The sequence below is a fragment of the Ursus maritimus genome, unplaced genomic scaffold (assembly GCF_017311325.1).
Source record: "Ursus maritimus isolate PB19 unplaced genomic scaffold, ASM1731132v1 scaffold_3, whole genome shotgun sequence".
In the NCBI taxonomy this organism is placed as follows: Eukaryota; Metazoa; Chordata; class Mammalia; order Carnivora; family Ursidae; genus Ursus; species Ursus maritimus.
The window spans coordinates 83,417,865-83,433,127 of NW_024425563.1; the positions used below are offsets into that span (position 1 = coordinate 83,417,865).

A 15,263-nucleotide genomic window follows, 5' to 3' on the forward strand; every position below is an offset into this window, starting at 1 on the left:
GCAATGTGCTCACAGGGCAGAGACAGGGCTTTGGTGTCTCTGACTCTTCTTATATGAGCAACCCCCATGAGCACCCCACCCTTATAACCTCATTTAACCTATGTCACCTTCACAGCCCTCTTTCCAAATTCAGTCACTGGGAATTAGGGCTTCAACATAGGAATCTGGAGGGAACACTAACACCCAGTCCATAACAAAAGCTTAAATAATCTCTGTAAGAAATGGAAGGAGACCCATTAAAGGATTGACCTGCACAGTTTGGGGCCCCTAAGGCTGAATACCCTGTAGATTCAGAAAACCATCAACAGTCTTCCACTTCCAGCCGTGATGAGGTGACTTGTACCAGATTATGCCTCCTACCATAAACAGCTAGAGAAATGGGAAAAATATATGAAACAACTGCTTTTAAATTTTGGACAACAGGTATCACAATATTGTGACCTCTGAAAGAAGGGAAATCAATGAGACGACCATATGACAGCACAGGCTTTCTTCCTAGCGGCATTTCTTAGTTGTTTATAAGAGAAAGGTGGTCTCACTAAGCCAAGGAAATAGTAAATGGGGTTCAAGGATGTTGATGTTGCTGGAGTTTATCGGCAGAGTACTGGAGAAGTGGGAGTTGTGCAGAAAAAGAGCTTGAGAAATATGCTGGGGATCCTTGCATCTTTGACTGCATTCTAAGCTGTGTGTGTGTGTGTGTGTGTGTGTGTGTGTGTGTGTGCAGGATGACACTCCATGAGACTGGACAAAAAATCACTACCAAGGACAAAACATCTACCAGGGATCTGTAAGCAGAGCAACTACTAGAGTTCATACAGGATTGGGAAATTTGCAAGTTGAGACAAATCAGAGTGGAGACAAGTCATTGAACTCTTGGGGCATTCAAAAAAGATCCAGAAAGATCACATGGGAGGAGTAAGGATAAAGAAGACTTCAAGTAAAAGTTACTCAAGATTTTCTTTAACAAAGCTTAAATATAACCTGGGAAAATTAATATTCGAGTAAATTAGCTGACTATCAAAACAAAATTCAACATTCCTTAAAGAAAGACAACAATATCCAGGTGCTCAACAATGTAACTTACAAAATATCCAGTATATAATAAAAAATTACTATATCTGTAAAAAACAAGAAAATCTGACACAAAACTAAGAGAAAAATAAAAATGTAAGCACAAAGAGAAATTACAAGGATAATAAAACTAGTAGAAAAATTCTTTAAAGCAGCTATTATAAAGAATGTTTAAGGATTTCAAAGAAAAATGAAGGAGAGAAGTGGAAATTTGAAAAATGAACCAAATAAAACTTCTGGAGATGAATACAATATCCATAGTGAAAAAATTCACTGGAAGGGCTTGACAGCAAAATAGATACTGCATTTTTTTTAACTAAGCAAACACTATTTAATTCTTTTGGGGAGAGGCAGTGAACAATGACAACAACAAAATTCCTACTATAAAACTAGCCAGATACTATTAATGACCACTGATTCTTCTTGCTATACACTATGAGCAAATTACTGCTTATCGTGCCCTTACACTCTGTCCATGTACTTCTGAGATGCTTCTAAAGTCAAGACTGACTACATGCATTTTTTTCCTTTTAAAGTAGTTGAAGAATAAGGAGGTTAATAATAGCCAGTAAGAATTAGAAAACATGCTAAGTTCATCTTATTTTAGAAATTCAGCAACATGTTGCTAGCTATCTATTACATAAATTATTGGTGCCTTTTTCCCCCCAATTTTGGTGAGTAATGCTCTCTTTTCAGGTGATTTAGACAGAAGTTAATGGCTTTTAAAGACAGTTTCGTATACACTCTGCCAAACTTGCAGACATAGCAATAAACACTGTTTAAAATGAAGCACAGAAAGAAAAAAAAAAAGCGAACAAAAAATGAATAGGAATTAAATGACCTGTGGGAAAATATTAAGTTGTCTAAGCAAAGTAGATAATATGGCAGGGTGAAGGGACAGAGGAGCTCTATTGTCAGGGTATCAGAGCTCAGGTCTGGAGCAGGGTATCAGAACTAGGGTCCATTGGGCTCCTGGGTAGCACAGTCGTTAAGCGTCTGCCTTTGGCTCAGGGCGTGATCCCAGCGTTCCGGGATCGAGTCCCACATCGGGCTCCTCCGCTGGGAGCCTTCTTCTTCCTCTCCCACTCCCCTGCTATGTTCCCTCTCTCGCTGGCTGTCTCTCTGTCACATAAATAAAATCTTAAAAAAAAAAAAAAAGAACTAGGGTCCTTAAAGGACTATCCACTCGGCAGACAACCTTGCACGGGGTTTTGGAGCCCAAGATGGGTGAAGAGGGGTGTTCCTAAGAAAGAACGGCTCGGAGTGGAATGTCAGAGCCCAAGTGGAAAAAGGAAGGCAAATGAGGAAGCATGGCTCGCTCTAGGGTATTGCAGCCCAAAGGACATGGAGCCCAAGAAGAGGCCATCTGCCCAGTGCAGACAATCAGAGGATAAGCAGGGTGAGAAGGGCATCCATCCATGTGAAAGATATCCCAGTGTAGAATGCTGGAGCCTAAGAGGGATGAGGAGGGTGTTCCTAATGAGAGGAAGCCAGAGTGGGATGTCAGATCCTGACTAGGACAAGGAAGGTGAACTAAGGAAGGAAATCCCCATGTAAGACACCAGGGGCCAAGTGGGATGTGGAGCATGCCTCTGTGCGGGGGGATGGCATGGAGTGACAGAGCCTATGCGGTGTAAGGAGGGCATCCCCAAGGAGGGACAGCCTGTGAATGCACTGTCAGAGCCTGAGTAGGACAAGGGGGCATCTACCTAGGAAGCACTTCAGTATAGTGTATTTTAGCCCAGAGTTAGGAAGGAAACTACACAGAGGGGAAGGCAACTGCCACATGGTGTCAGAGCCCGAGCCATGTGAGGAGGCCTCTTCATAAGAGGGTGGCCTGGCAAGGGATGTCAAGGCCTGAGCAGGATGAAGAAGGGAGGGGATAGCGGCAGCAACCTGTGTGACTGGTTACACACAGGGAGAGTGGTCAAATAAGTAAAGATATGAAGGATAATGAAGGCTAGGATTCTCACTGTTGGAGAAGAACATTGCAAACATGGGAAGAGAGAGAACTAGCATGAGCCCTGCGGTGCAAAATTAAAACTGGAAGTATCCGCGTGCAGTTTAGGTTTGGGTATACAGAAGGGTGGGGACACAGACGTAAACGTGCACATGCAGGTACCTGCTTACAGTCTGTCTGCCGAGAAGCGCAAGGCAAGCGACACTGCACAGGCAATGACCACAGCTAGGGCTCAAATCTTGGTTTCTGTGTACACTTTCCATTAGGAAGGGTTTAGGGACTCTTGGAGAAATGACTTATCCACGGTGGGGAAAGAAAAGTACAAGATGAGCCTGGGACAACATGCTGTGCTGTAAAGTAAGGAAGTACTAAAGAAATGATGGTTATGTGTCAAAAGGACACGGAAGGCAACTCGATTCTGTCCAAACCTAGGACAATTTGAGCACCGAAATGAATAGTGAGAGTAATGGATTATGACCCACGAATGAAATGGAAAACCAGGAGTCCATACTGATATAAATAAACAAACCGAAATGAATAGGAATACTTATATAATTTTAAAGTAGCCAAACATGCGTATCAGTTACAAAGGGGGTGGCTGAATTGAAGTGGAGAAGCCTGACAGACACCACTTTAATCAAGTGATCGAAGTGAACGTCCCCAGTCATAGGCAAATCCCAATCCCGTCACTGATGGGGTACAATGGGAAGAGCACAGCGTGATGTCTGTGGTATTTCCAATGAAAATGTATAAGCTGAGTATATTTTTGAGGAAATATCAAACAAGCTCAAATTAAGAGATATTCCACAATAAAACGGACCTACACTTCATGTGAAGATCATGAAAATTAAAGACTGAGGGACAGTTGCAAACTGAAGGAGAATAAGGAGACATGGCAACCAGTTGGCATGCGTGATTCTAGACTGGATCCTTCTGAGTTATTGGGATGTTACTGGAACAACTGGGGAAACCTGAACTGGGTTTGAGGATTTTGATGGTTGACTCTAAGTGAACGCTCTTGTTTACAGAAAATAAACCAACAGTAGTCAGGGGTGATGAGGTATAATGTCAGCAACTTACTTTCATACTCTTGAGGACAAAACTTCTTCGTACAGTACTGGCAACTTGTCTATAAGCTTCGGGTGTTGAAAGTAAAAATGTATTGAAAGTTTTACTTCTTTCTTACCAATTTGGATGCCTTTTATTTCTTTTGTCTGATTGCTGCACTGAGGACTTCCAGCACTATGTTGAATAGGGATGGTAAGAAGGGACATCTTTGTCTCGTTCTTGATCTTAGAGGAAAAGCTCCCAGGTTTTCATCAAGTACGATGTTAATTGTGGGTTTTTCATATATGGCCTTTATTATGTTGAGGTTTGTTCCCTCTAAATCTACTTTGTTGGGGGTTTTTAACATGAATGGATGTTGTACTTTGTCCAGTGCTTTTTCTACATCTATTGGGATGATCATGTGGTTTTTATCCTTTCTTTTGTTGGTATGATGTATTGTGTTGATTGATTTGCGAATATTGAACCACCTCGGTATCCCTGCAATAAATTCCACTTGATCATAGACAATGTTTTTTAATGTATTGTTGGGTTCAGTTTGCTAGTATTTTGTTGAGGATTTTTGCATCTATGTTGATCAGAGATATTGGCCTACATTTTTCTTCTTTTGTAGTGTCTTTGTCTGGTTTTGGTATCAGGGTAATGCTGGCATCATAGAATGAATTTGGAAGCTTTCCTTCCCCTTCTATTTTCTGGAATAGTTTGAGAAGAACAGACATTAAGACTTTTTTAAATGTTAAGTAGACTTCATCTCTGAAGCCATATGGTACTGGACTTTGTTTATTGGAAGCTTTTAATTACTGATTCCATTTCATTGCTCATAATCAGCCTATTCAGATTTTCTAATTTTTTCCTGATTCAGTTTTGGAAGGTTATATGTGTCTAGGAATTTATCCACTTCTTCTAGGTTGTCCAATTTGTTGACATCTAATTTTTCACAACATTCTCTTATAACCCTTTGTATTTCTGTGGTCCTGTTCATTACATCTCCTCCTTCATTTTTGATTTTGTTTATTTGAGTCCTCTCTCTTTTTTCTTGACCAGTTTGATAAAAGGTTTATCAACTCTGTTTATCCTTGCAAAGAACCACCTCCTATTAATTAATTGAATTTAAATAATAAAAAAAGAACCAGCTCCTGGTTTCATTGATCTTTTCTATTATTGATGGGGTTTTTTTTAGTCTCAATTTCATTTATTTCTGCTCTAGTCTTTTTTATTTTCTGCCTTCTACATGACATAATACTATATAGAGAGAAACCAAAAGACTTCACATAAAAACTACTAGAATGAGTAAATGAATTCAGTAAAGTTACAGGATACAAAATTAATACAGAAATCTGTTACATTTCTATACACTATTGAAATAGCAGAAAGAAAAAATTTAAAAACAATCCCATTTACAATTGCATCAAAAAGAATAAAATTCCTAGAAATAAACCAAGGAGGTGAAAGACCTATACTCCAAAAACCATAAAACACTGATGAAAGAAATTGACAATGGCACAAACAAATAAAAAGATAGTATATGCTCACGGATTGGAAGAATCAATATTGTTAAAATGTCCATACTACCTAAAACAATCTAAGGATTTAATGCAATCACTCTCAGAATACCAGCCACATTTTTCACAGAACTAGAACAAATAATCCTAAAATTTGTATGGACCCATGAAAGACACCAAAGAGCCAAAGCAAAACTGGAGGTATCACAATCCTAGATTTTAAGATAATATTATATAGCTATAGCATGTGAACAGTATGGTACTGGCACAAAAAATAGACATGTAGATTAAGGGAACAGAAATGAGTCCAAAGATAAGCCCATGCTTATATGGTCAATTAATCTATGAAAAAGGAGGGAAGAATATACAGTAGGGAAAAGACAGTCTCTTCAAAAAATGGTGTTGGGAAAACTGGACAGCAACGTGCAAAAGAATGAACGTGGACCACTTTCTTACACTGTACACAAAAATAAACACAAAATGGATTAAAGACCGAAATGTGATACCTGAAACCATAAAAATCCCAGAAGAAAACATAGGCAGTAATTTCTTTGACAGCAGCCATAGAAGCATTTTTTAGATATGTCTCCTCAGACAAGGGAAACAAAACAAAATTAAACTATTGGAACTATGCTAAAATAAAAAGCTTTCACACAGTGAAGGAAACCATCAATTAAAATGACAAGGCAACCTCCTGAGTGGGAGAAGATATTTGCAAATGATATATCTGATAAGGCGCTAATATCCAAAGTATATAAAGAACTTTCACAACTCAACATCAAAAAGATAAATAACCTGATTTAAAAATGGACAGAAGACATGAACAGACATTTCTCCAAAGAAGATATACAGATGGCCAACAAACACATGAAAAGAAGCTCAACATCACTGATCATCAGGGAAACGCAAATCAAAACCACAATGACATATCACCTCACACCTGTCAGAATGGCTAAAATCAAATATACAAGAAACAACAAGTTTTGGAACCCTCGTGCAGTATTGGTAGGAGTGCAAATTGGGATAGCCACCATGGAAAACAGTATGGAGTTCCTTAAAAAATTAAAAATAGTATTATGATCCGATAATTCCACTAATGGGTATTTACCCAAAGAAAACGAAAACACTAATTCAAAAAGATATCTGCATCCCTATGTTTATTGCATTATTTACAATAGCCGAAATATGGAAACAACCCGAGTGTCCATTGCTAGATGAATGGATAAAAAAGTAGTATATATACAATGGAATATTACTCAGCCATAAAAAAGAATGAGTGAGAACTTGCCATTTGCAACAACATGGATAGACTTGGGGGTATGATGCTAAGTGAAATAAGTTAGAGAAATACAAATACCATTGTGATTTCACTCATATGTTGAATCTAAGAAACAAAGCAAATGAACAAAAAAAGAAAAAAAAGGCAAACAAAAAAACAGACTTTTAAATACAGAAAACAAACTGGTGGTTGCCAGAGGGGAGGTGGGTGGAGGGATGGGTGAAACAGATAAAGCAGATTAAAAGCACACGTATTATGACAAGCACTGAGCAACATATGGAAGTGTTGAATCATTATATTGTACACCTGAAACTAATATAACACTGCATGTTAATTACACTTCAATAAAAAAATAAAAGTATATGCTGAATAAAATACAATTGACTATTTAAAGCAAAAATAGCAAATTACATTATAGAGTTTATAAACACCCAGGAATATAATGCATGGCAATAACAGCATGGAGCACAGGAGAAAGAAAATATGTAAAGTGGTAGAAAATTATGTGAACGTGTAATCTGTGATAAATTGAAAAGGCATTATTATAAACCACAGAGCAGCCACTGATAAACAGTAGCAGTGAACAGTATAGGAATTCAAAGACAAAAAACAGCTGTATCAGTATAAGAAAGAGTGTGATATGGCTTAGAAAAACAACTAAGAAAACATATTCATATGACATAAAAAGAGAAATAATTAGGGCAAGAGTGCTAGACTTCATTACATAGAGCTCTAAAATTTCTCTCATGGAAAGACTGTACAGACAAAACTGATAGCAAACATCAAATGTAGGAGGGAAATCTCTGGTACATTCCAGACAAAGGGTTGATATTACCACTATACAAAGAGCTATTACAAACCAGTAAGCAAATTATAGGAATTCCAGTTTAAAAATGTACAAGATACACTAGACAAGTTATAAAGAGGAAATTATGGGCAAAAATATCCTTATCCTAACTCTATGCGATACATAAAATGCAGGATTAGATATAGACACATAGATACCTTGTTCCTAAATATAACTTGAGCTTACTTCTGTAAATTTCAAGGAGTGTATTTAATACATGGGATTTTACAATGTGAAGCTGCCATCAATCAGAGTAAGGTGATATTTTACAGCTCTTCTTCCATTTACCAGGCAGTCTCACAAAGAAGAAGTTACTTATCTATCAAAATAGGAGCGAATATAACCAGTAGTAGGAATTATGGCTTATTTTTCAGAGATCAAGGCAATGAATTGTAAGCTGTAGCTACATGATTCTTTTTGTGAATTCACAATCTAAGGAAAAAAGATATTATAAATATTTTATCTAACCGAAAGGTGCAATAAGACAAGCCCATTTACATCCCGGAGTGGAGGCATAATGTAAGGATTTGAAGATTAGGGATTAAAGATGAAAAAGTGAGTGCTGCTGTATCTAAAGCCTGTTCTACCTTAAACGACAACTGCACTCGAAGGAGGAATGTTTTCCTTCCCTACTGGTTCCCTACAGCTTTACTTTCTCCACTGTAGACTGCTAGATTCGTCTTATCGCCATCCAACGGATGACCTCTAAAAAAAGGAGTTGAACCCAAAGCTAGTTGTAAAATAACATGTTTCTTTGAAATAAGATTCCCATCGTTCACGTAAAGTTTATAAAACCACTCTTTAAATAAACATTGTGAAAATGACTAGTTACGATACATGAATTCATACGAACCTGTGAGATCACACTTTCGGGCAACAGTGAAATGTCACATTTAGGAATCTCGCCTGCAAGAAAGACTTCAGACGCACTTTGTTCAGGAAAAATGAATTCTTCTTTAGCAACTACTTTGAGTTTTAACTTGCTTCTCCATTTCAGCAACTGGAGTTCATGTTTTAACATCTGCCATGAAAATAATCGACAAGTCCCATGTCATCATTGTGAAGGTTAAATGAGACGATATGTATAAAGTGCAGGGCTTGACACCATGATGGCACCAAATACACATTCTTTATTATTGTCATCCCTGCTATGTAAAGTATCTTTGTCCACAGCATGGTTAATATTCTCTAGACCACCAGAGCATTAGAGATCGTTTCCATTCATTGTCAGACATCACTGGCATAGGCAGCAACCTCAAAGATGTGGTCCAGCCACCTTGTTTAGATGAGGAAGCTGAAACCTACAGAGTCAAGATTCTGGTAATGATCGAACTGATATTTGGGGCATGGAGAGGAGGTGGTTAGGACAGAGATAAAAAAGAAGAGTCCGAGGAAAGTATCTGGGGACTTGCCTGATTTATTGTTACAAGAAGTCCCCATTTTAACTTTGAATACATTCCTTAAAACTGCATAATCGAGAAAAAGCCATAAGGGTAAATGAATGTTACACACACACACACACACACACACACACACACACACACATATGTGAGCCTAAGGAAGAGCACATGTTGGATAATAGCACACAGAAGTGTGCCCTGCTTTCTCCCAGCACACACCTGCCGTGCTCACTTCACCCACTTAAGTGAGTCATCATTAGGCCAAGAGATCACGTAGCTAGAAGAAAATGTTTCCTCTAAACACCCAATTAACTATAGAATATACATCTATATTAAGGATAATTCTATATTATATATAATATACATTGTTATATATATTAATATGTATCAACTGCATGCAAAACATTATGCTCAGTGTATGGGGATGATTAAGAGAACAATATTGCCTCAGGATGTTCAGTTCAAGAGGGGTGTGAAAGGACCAGACCAGTCACGTACGGCTACTTATTTGGCCATTAGACAACCACTGATCAGGCACCGGGGGAGCCAGAGTCAATATGTTAGCTTAGTACACAGTGTTGATAAACACTGAACAGGGGCGTCTGGGTGGCTCAGTCAGAGAAGCATCTGACTCTTGATGGCTCAGGTCATGATCTCAGGGTCTTGAGATCAAGCCCCGCTTCAGGATCCCTGCTCGGTGGGGAGTCTGCTTGAGATTCTTTCTCTCCCTCTCTGCGCGTCCCCCCGCAATGCGCGCGCACACTCTCTCTCTCAAATAAATAAATAAATCTTAAAAAAAAAAAAAAAGAAGAATACTGAACAAGCAGACTAAAACAGTGGTACCTAAAGTATAACTGTTAAACCACCAACATTGAGAACATACTGTACAAATGCTAGAGGACATCCTGCAAGAACACCAATTCAATACCAGTAGGTGATGAGCTTGCAGAGAGCAAGAACTGTGCATTACGCGTCTCAGTGCCCCCGGCAGACTCGAGCACTGTTTCCAGCGTAAATCTTTTCATACCCTTCTGGTACATATGTAATATCATCAGTCTCAACATCTGAGCCAGTTAGCAATGGGAGGCCATTGATCCTGCCCTCCGCGGGGTGACTACAAAACAGGGAGTTTAATTTCTTATTTTTCTTTTTCTTATTTATCCTGACTTTATATTTCAAGGTTTTGATAAAACATTACTTATGAAGTAATATAACTAAAAAAAACCTCCATTTTTCTATGTCTGATCCAAATAGTTACAGAGAATATCCTAAAACAACATTAAGTAGTAATATACTAATAACTTACGCAAACTAGAGTTACTTTTAAGTTTGGAGGAATTTGCTTGGGTCCTCTGTTTTAATTGCTTTCATTCCCAGGGGGTGTCCCAGTTAAGAATGATCCTTTAAGTTTAGCAATTTAGTAATTTTTAAAATAATTTGTATTAAACTTATAATTTATTACATTGAATGTTGAAAAAAGAATAACAATTTAATCTTATCTAGAAAAGGAAAAATGTAGTCAGTCTTTATCAGATCAAATAGTTTCTCTTCCATTTTAGACATCTATATCCATAAACACTTGCTTAAACAAAATTCTTAGTTTTTATCAATAATTTTAAACAAAAATTTTCCTCAGTGTCCATAGTTGAAATGAAACAACAGAATTTATTAGAAAATATTTTTGGTAGCCAAAGTAAAATTTAAATTATTAAATTAAAAGAATAAAGACCCTTCAAAAGTATATAATATTGGGGCACCTGGGTGGCTCAGTCGATTAAGCATCTGACTTCGGCTCAGGTCATGGTCTCAGGATCCCTGGATCGAGCCCCACAATTGAGCACTGCCTCTGGCTCCCTACTCAGCAGGGAGTCTGCTTGTCCCTCTCCCTCTTACTCTGTACCACCCCCCAATCATGAGCATGCATGCTCTCTCTCTCAAATAAATAAAATATTTTTCTTAAAAAAGTACATAATATTCAGGATTTTGGTACTTTCCACACGTAACATTATTATCTGAAGCAATATCAATGTAACAACAAAATTCAGTTTCTAAAAAAATTAAGTTTCCAAGATACCATACCAGCTCATCTTCTCTCTTTTTATACTTGTGTCTTGCTTTATCCCTCCATTTAATTAGGATGGCTATTAGTTTGTAATGGTGGCACATCTTTTTTATCCGCAATAGTGTATCTAAAGAAAATTTATTAGATTAGTGTGTGTGTGTGTATAAAGATGTTTCAAAAAAACAAAGTGTTTAATTCTATCATGTTTATAATATGAACCAGTATTGCATCTGGCAGTTTTTGTTTGATTTTAACTACATCTAAAATTAATTACTTTTGATAGCAGATCTTTATTTCTGAAACTTTATTAACCTATAAACATTACCTTTGCCCTTAGAAATTAAGATGTAGGGGCACCTGAGTGGCTCAGTCAGTTAAGCATCCAACTCTTTTTTTTTTTTTTTAAGATTTTATTTATTCATTTGACAGAGAGAGAGACAGCCAGCGAGAGAGGGAACACAGGCAGGGGGAGTGGGAGAGGAAGAAGCAGGCTCCCAGCGGAGGAGCCTGATGTGGGACTTCATCCCAGAACGCCGGGATCACCCCTGAGCGAAGGCAGACGCTTAACGACTGCGCCACCCAGGCACCCCCAAGCATCCAACTCTTGATTATCGCTCAGGTTGTGATCTCAGGGTCATGAGATGGAGCCCCGCCTCAGCTGGGCCCATGCTGGGCATGGAGTGTGCTTAAGATTCTCTCTCTCCCTCTCCCTCTGCCCCTTCTCACCCCCTCTCCCGTGCTCCCATGTGCACTCTCTCCCTCTTGCTCTCTCTCCCCCTCTCTCAAGAAAGGAAAAAAAAAAACCTTCAGAGGACTCACTGTGACTGAGCCACCAAGAGTAACTGATCAAGAGGAAATGATTCTCTGATTTGCAGTAGTCCTAAACCAGTATTCGGTAAGTGGCTAAAATCTGAGCAAAAGGCTGGAGTTCCCTATTCATGCTCCAAAGATCATGTGTATGTCCTGTCTACTAATTACAACTATCAAGGGTTTAAGGAAAGGAAAATTTGTTTTCTTTGTTTCCTCATGTATCCATTAAATGAAATATCCGTAAAGAATGGAAAACTCTCTACACGGAATAGTCAGTTTTAGTACCTGTGATATACCAGCTCTCTGAGGAAAAATGATGATAGTAGATCCCTATTTATTTATATTTGTGCATACATCACACAAATCCATACAGGATTTTATTTTAAACATGCTTGCTTTCTGTTACAATAAAACCCTCTGAGACAAATCTCATTTAAATTATAGACATTTAATTAGTGGCTTTACATTTCATGACAGTTCTCTAGACGTAATAATAAATTCTCTAGTTCAAACGGCTTAATCGTTAAGTGTGTTGATTCTTTGAATAAATGAATACAAAAACTAACCGCTACTATGTAAGGATTTACCTGTAAGTAGTTTTTTTTGACCTTCTGTAAAAGAGTGCCAGAGACGAAATATGTGTTTTTGAAGTCTGAAATTGTCATATTTCATTGCTTTTTCCATCTTTTCAGCAAGAATGTCATCTTCATTTGTAAGAGGTATTGCTATGTCTCTCCAAGTGCTATTGGCAGAAAACACAGAAAAATACTATTTTGATGGTATGGCAATACATTACTAATAAATGGAAAGGGAGAAGGAGTAATAATACCTCCTTTATCTACTGCACGGTGCACTGGGTGTTATACGCAACTAATGAATCATCGAACTTTACATCGGAAACCAGGGATGTACTGTATGGTGACTCACATAATATAATAAAAAAACATTAAAAAAATATCTCCTTTATCTCCTCAAAAGCACAGCATAGAAAGAAATTGTTCGATTATTGTTGTTTTATTTCTAGCTAGTCCTTGCATTTCCTTTGAACTTCCCTTTGCTACATTTCTAAAAGCCCGTAAAAATCTGAAATTCAGAGATTTTTTTCGTAACCTATTTAGAGGCAAAACTAAACCTGACCTAAGGGAATTTTGCCTCAGGGCACTTATGTGACTCGGCTGGTTGAGCATCTGTCTCTAGATTTCGGCTCAAGTCATGATCTTGGGGTCCTGGGTTCGAGCCTCACAACAGGCTCTGTGCGCAGCCTAGATTCTCTCTCTCTCCCTCCCCCTCCCCCGTGCCTCCCACACCCCTCTCACTCTCTCTCTCTAAAATAAATAAAAATCTTAAAAATAAATAAATAAAAATTTAAAAACTAAAGTAATTTTGCATTGAAGCTCCCTGGACTTGACACATCGCTGTTCATAAATCTTTTTTTTTTTCATTTCATTTCATATACATTTCATTTTATATACATATATAATATATATAGTAGAAATACTAATATGTTTGAATATGTTTGGTTCCAACACGCTGCCTCAGACACCACTGAAGATGTTCTATAATACACAGAATGTGCAGAAATTACCTTTGTAAAATTTTTTAAGAAAAATAATCTAACTTTCAAAACATATCTCCAAGGGCTTCTTCAGATGAAGGGATTGTAGACCTACACTTTCAAAAAAAGCAATACCTTGAAGAAGTAAAGAACACATTTTAACTAAGTAAAAGCCAAATAAAAATAAAATACATAATGCAAAATGGTAGAGACATGATTAATTAGATAAAATCAGAACAACTGGCCAAAAATGATTTGTTCTTCATATGGAGGATATCAAGAATAAAAACACAAAGAAATAGGGGCGCCTGGGTGGCGCAGTCGTTAAGCGTCTGCCTTTGGCTCAGGGCGTGATCCCGCGTTCTGGGATCGAGTCCCACATCAGGCTCCTCCGCTAGGAGCCTGCTTCTTCCTCTCCCACTCCCCTGCTTGTGTTCCCTCTCTCGCTGGCTGTCTCTCTCTGTCAAATAAATAAATAAAATCTTAAAAAAAAAAAAAAAACCACAAAGAAATAGGATGTAAAAATCATGTTCTTACCAAAAGTGGGTCTTTACTAAATGTCCAGTATAAAAAGTACATGCTTTTATCATCAATTCTGGAGTCATCTAAAGTAAATAAATAAATGAAAGAGCACACATTAGAAATAAATCGAATTCAAAGGCTAACTCCAGAAGATACAGAGGAAAATGAAAGAAATGGTTGCATTGGGCAGTAGGGAGACAGGAACAGATTAGAAGAACTACACGCCATTTATATATTTTGTAACTTTAATGTGTATATCTGTTATCTATTTTGCAAAAGTTAAAATCCCAGCTTAAAATGTTCTCATTATATTTTATTTATTTTAAAGCATTTTAGTGAGTTCTATGGTATTATTATTGTCAGCTGTAACGATAGGTATATAGAGTTGTGGGTCTGCTGGTCACCATTAAACTGAATGATTTTGCCTTCTCAAGAGTATAAAATGAAATTTTCTTTTCAAAAAAAAAAAAAAAAGCTTACAAGAATGCCTCACCAAACAGTAATAGGAAAGCCACATAAATTAAAATTTTGGAATACGCTGAAAGAGATGCATATTTATCTATCACTTGGAACTATTCATAATAACATACGTTAACATGTGAAAACAGCTGAGGATTCCTGAAATCATCTGTACTTTCTGTATATTCTTTAATGAGTAAAGATAATATTGTATTAACACATTTGTTATATGTACATGGTACTGTGAAATGCTAGTGGTGTTATTTTTTCTCATGTTATCACCACCCCGTTTGCCATATAAACATGTGGCCACATCTGTTTGTTTCCAATCTATACCAACGGCCCAGAATTCTGAACTCCACTTTTCAAAGACAAATGTTTTTCTCCTTTGCACATTGCTGCAAATGCTTTATTGAGTTCATAGATACAACATACGCAGGTTAATCATGGAGTTATTTTAGGCATACAACAAAGGCCCGTCGGCCCCAATACTCTGCCTGATGTTCAATGACATTTGGAAATCCTCAGTTTGATGAAGATTATATGCAAATTATGCTTGTGGGGAGGGAGAACATAAATCATTGAAGTCATTTTTTACTAAATTTTTTTTTAAAGATTTTATTTATTTATTTGACAGAGATAGAGACAGCCAGCGAGAGAGGGAACACAAGCAGGGGGAGTGGGAGAGGAAGAAGCAGGCTCCTAGCTGAGGAGCCTGATGTGGGGCTCGA

General features: G+C 37.6%; 1 protein-coding gene across 3 annotated transcripts in view; it reads right to left on the bottom strand.

Annotated features, from left to right (window-relative positions):
• The window catches only part of FBXL13 (F-box and leucine rich repeat protein 13), a 179,270-nt gene extending 165,114 nt beyond the window's left edge, over positions 1-14,156 (bottom strand). For all 3 annotated transcript variants that reach the window (XM_040644333.1, XM_040644334.1, XM_008686289.2), the window contains exons 1-4: positions 14,089-14,156; positions 12,584-12,738; positions 11,204-11,313; positions 8,578-8,745 (exon numbers count right to left, since the gene is read on the bottom strand). In XM_040644333.1, coding sequence (XP_040500267.1) covers positions 8,578-8,745; positions 11,204-11,313; positions 12,584-12,738; positions 14,089-14,156 — 501 coding nt within the window. The remainder of the gene's footprint in view (positions 1-8,577; positions 8,746-11,203; positions 11,314-12,583; positions 12,739-14,088) is intronic.
• Positions 14,157-15,263: the final 1,107 nt, after the last annotated feature.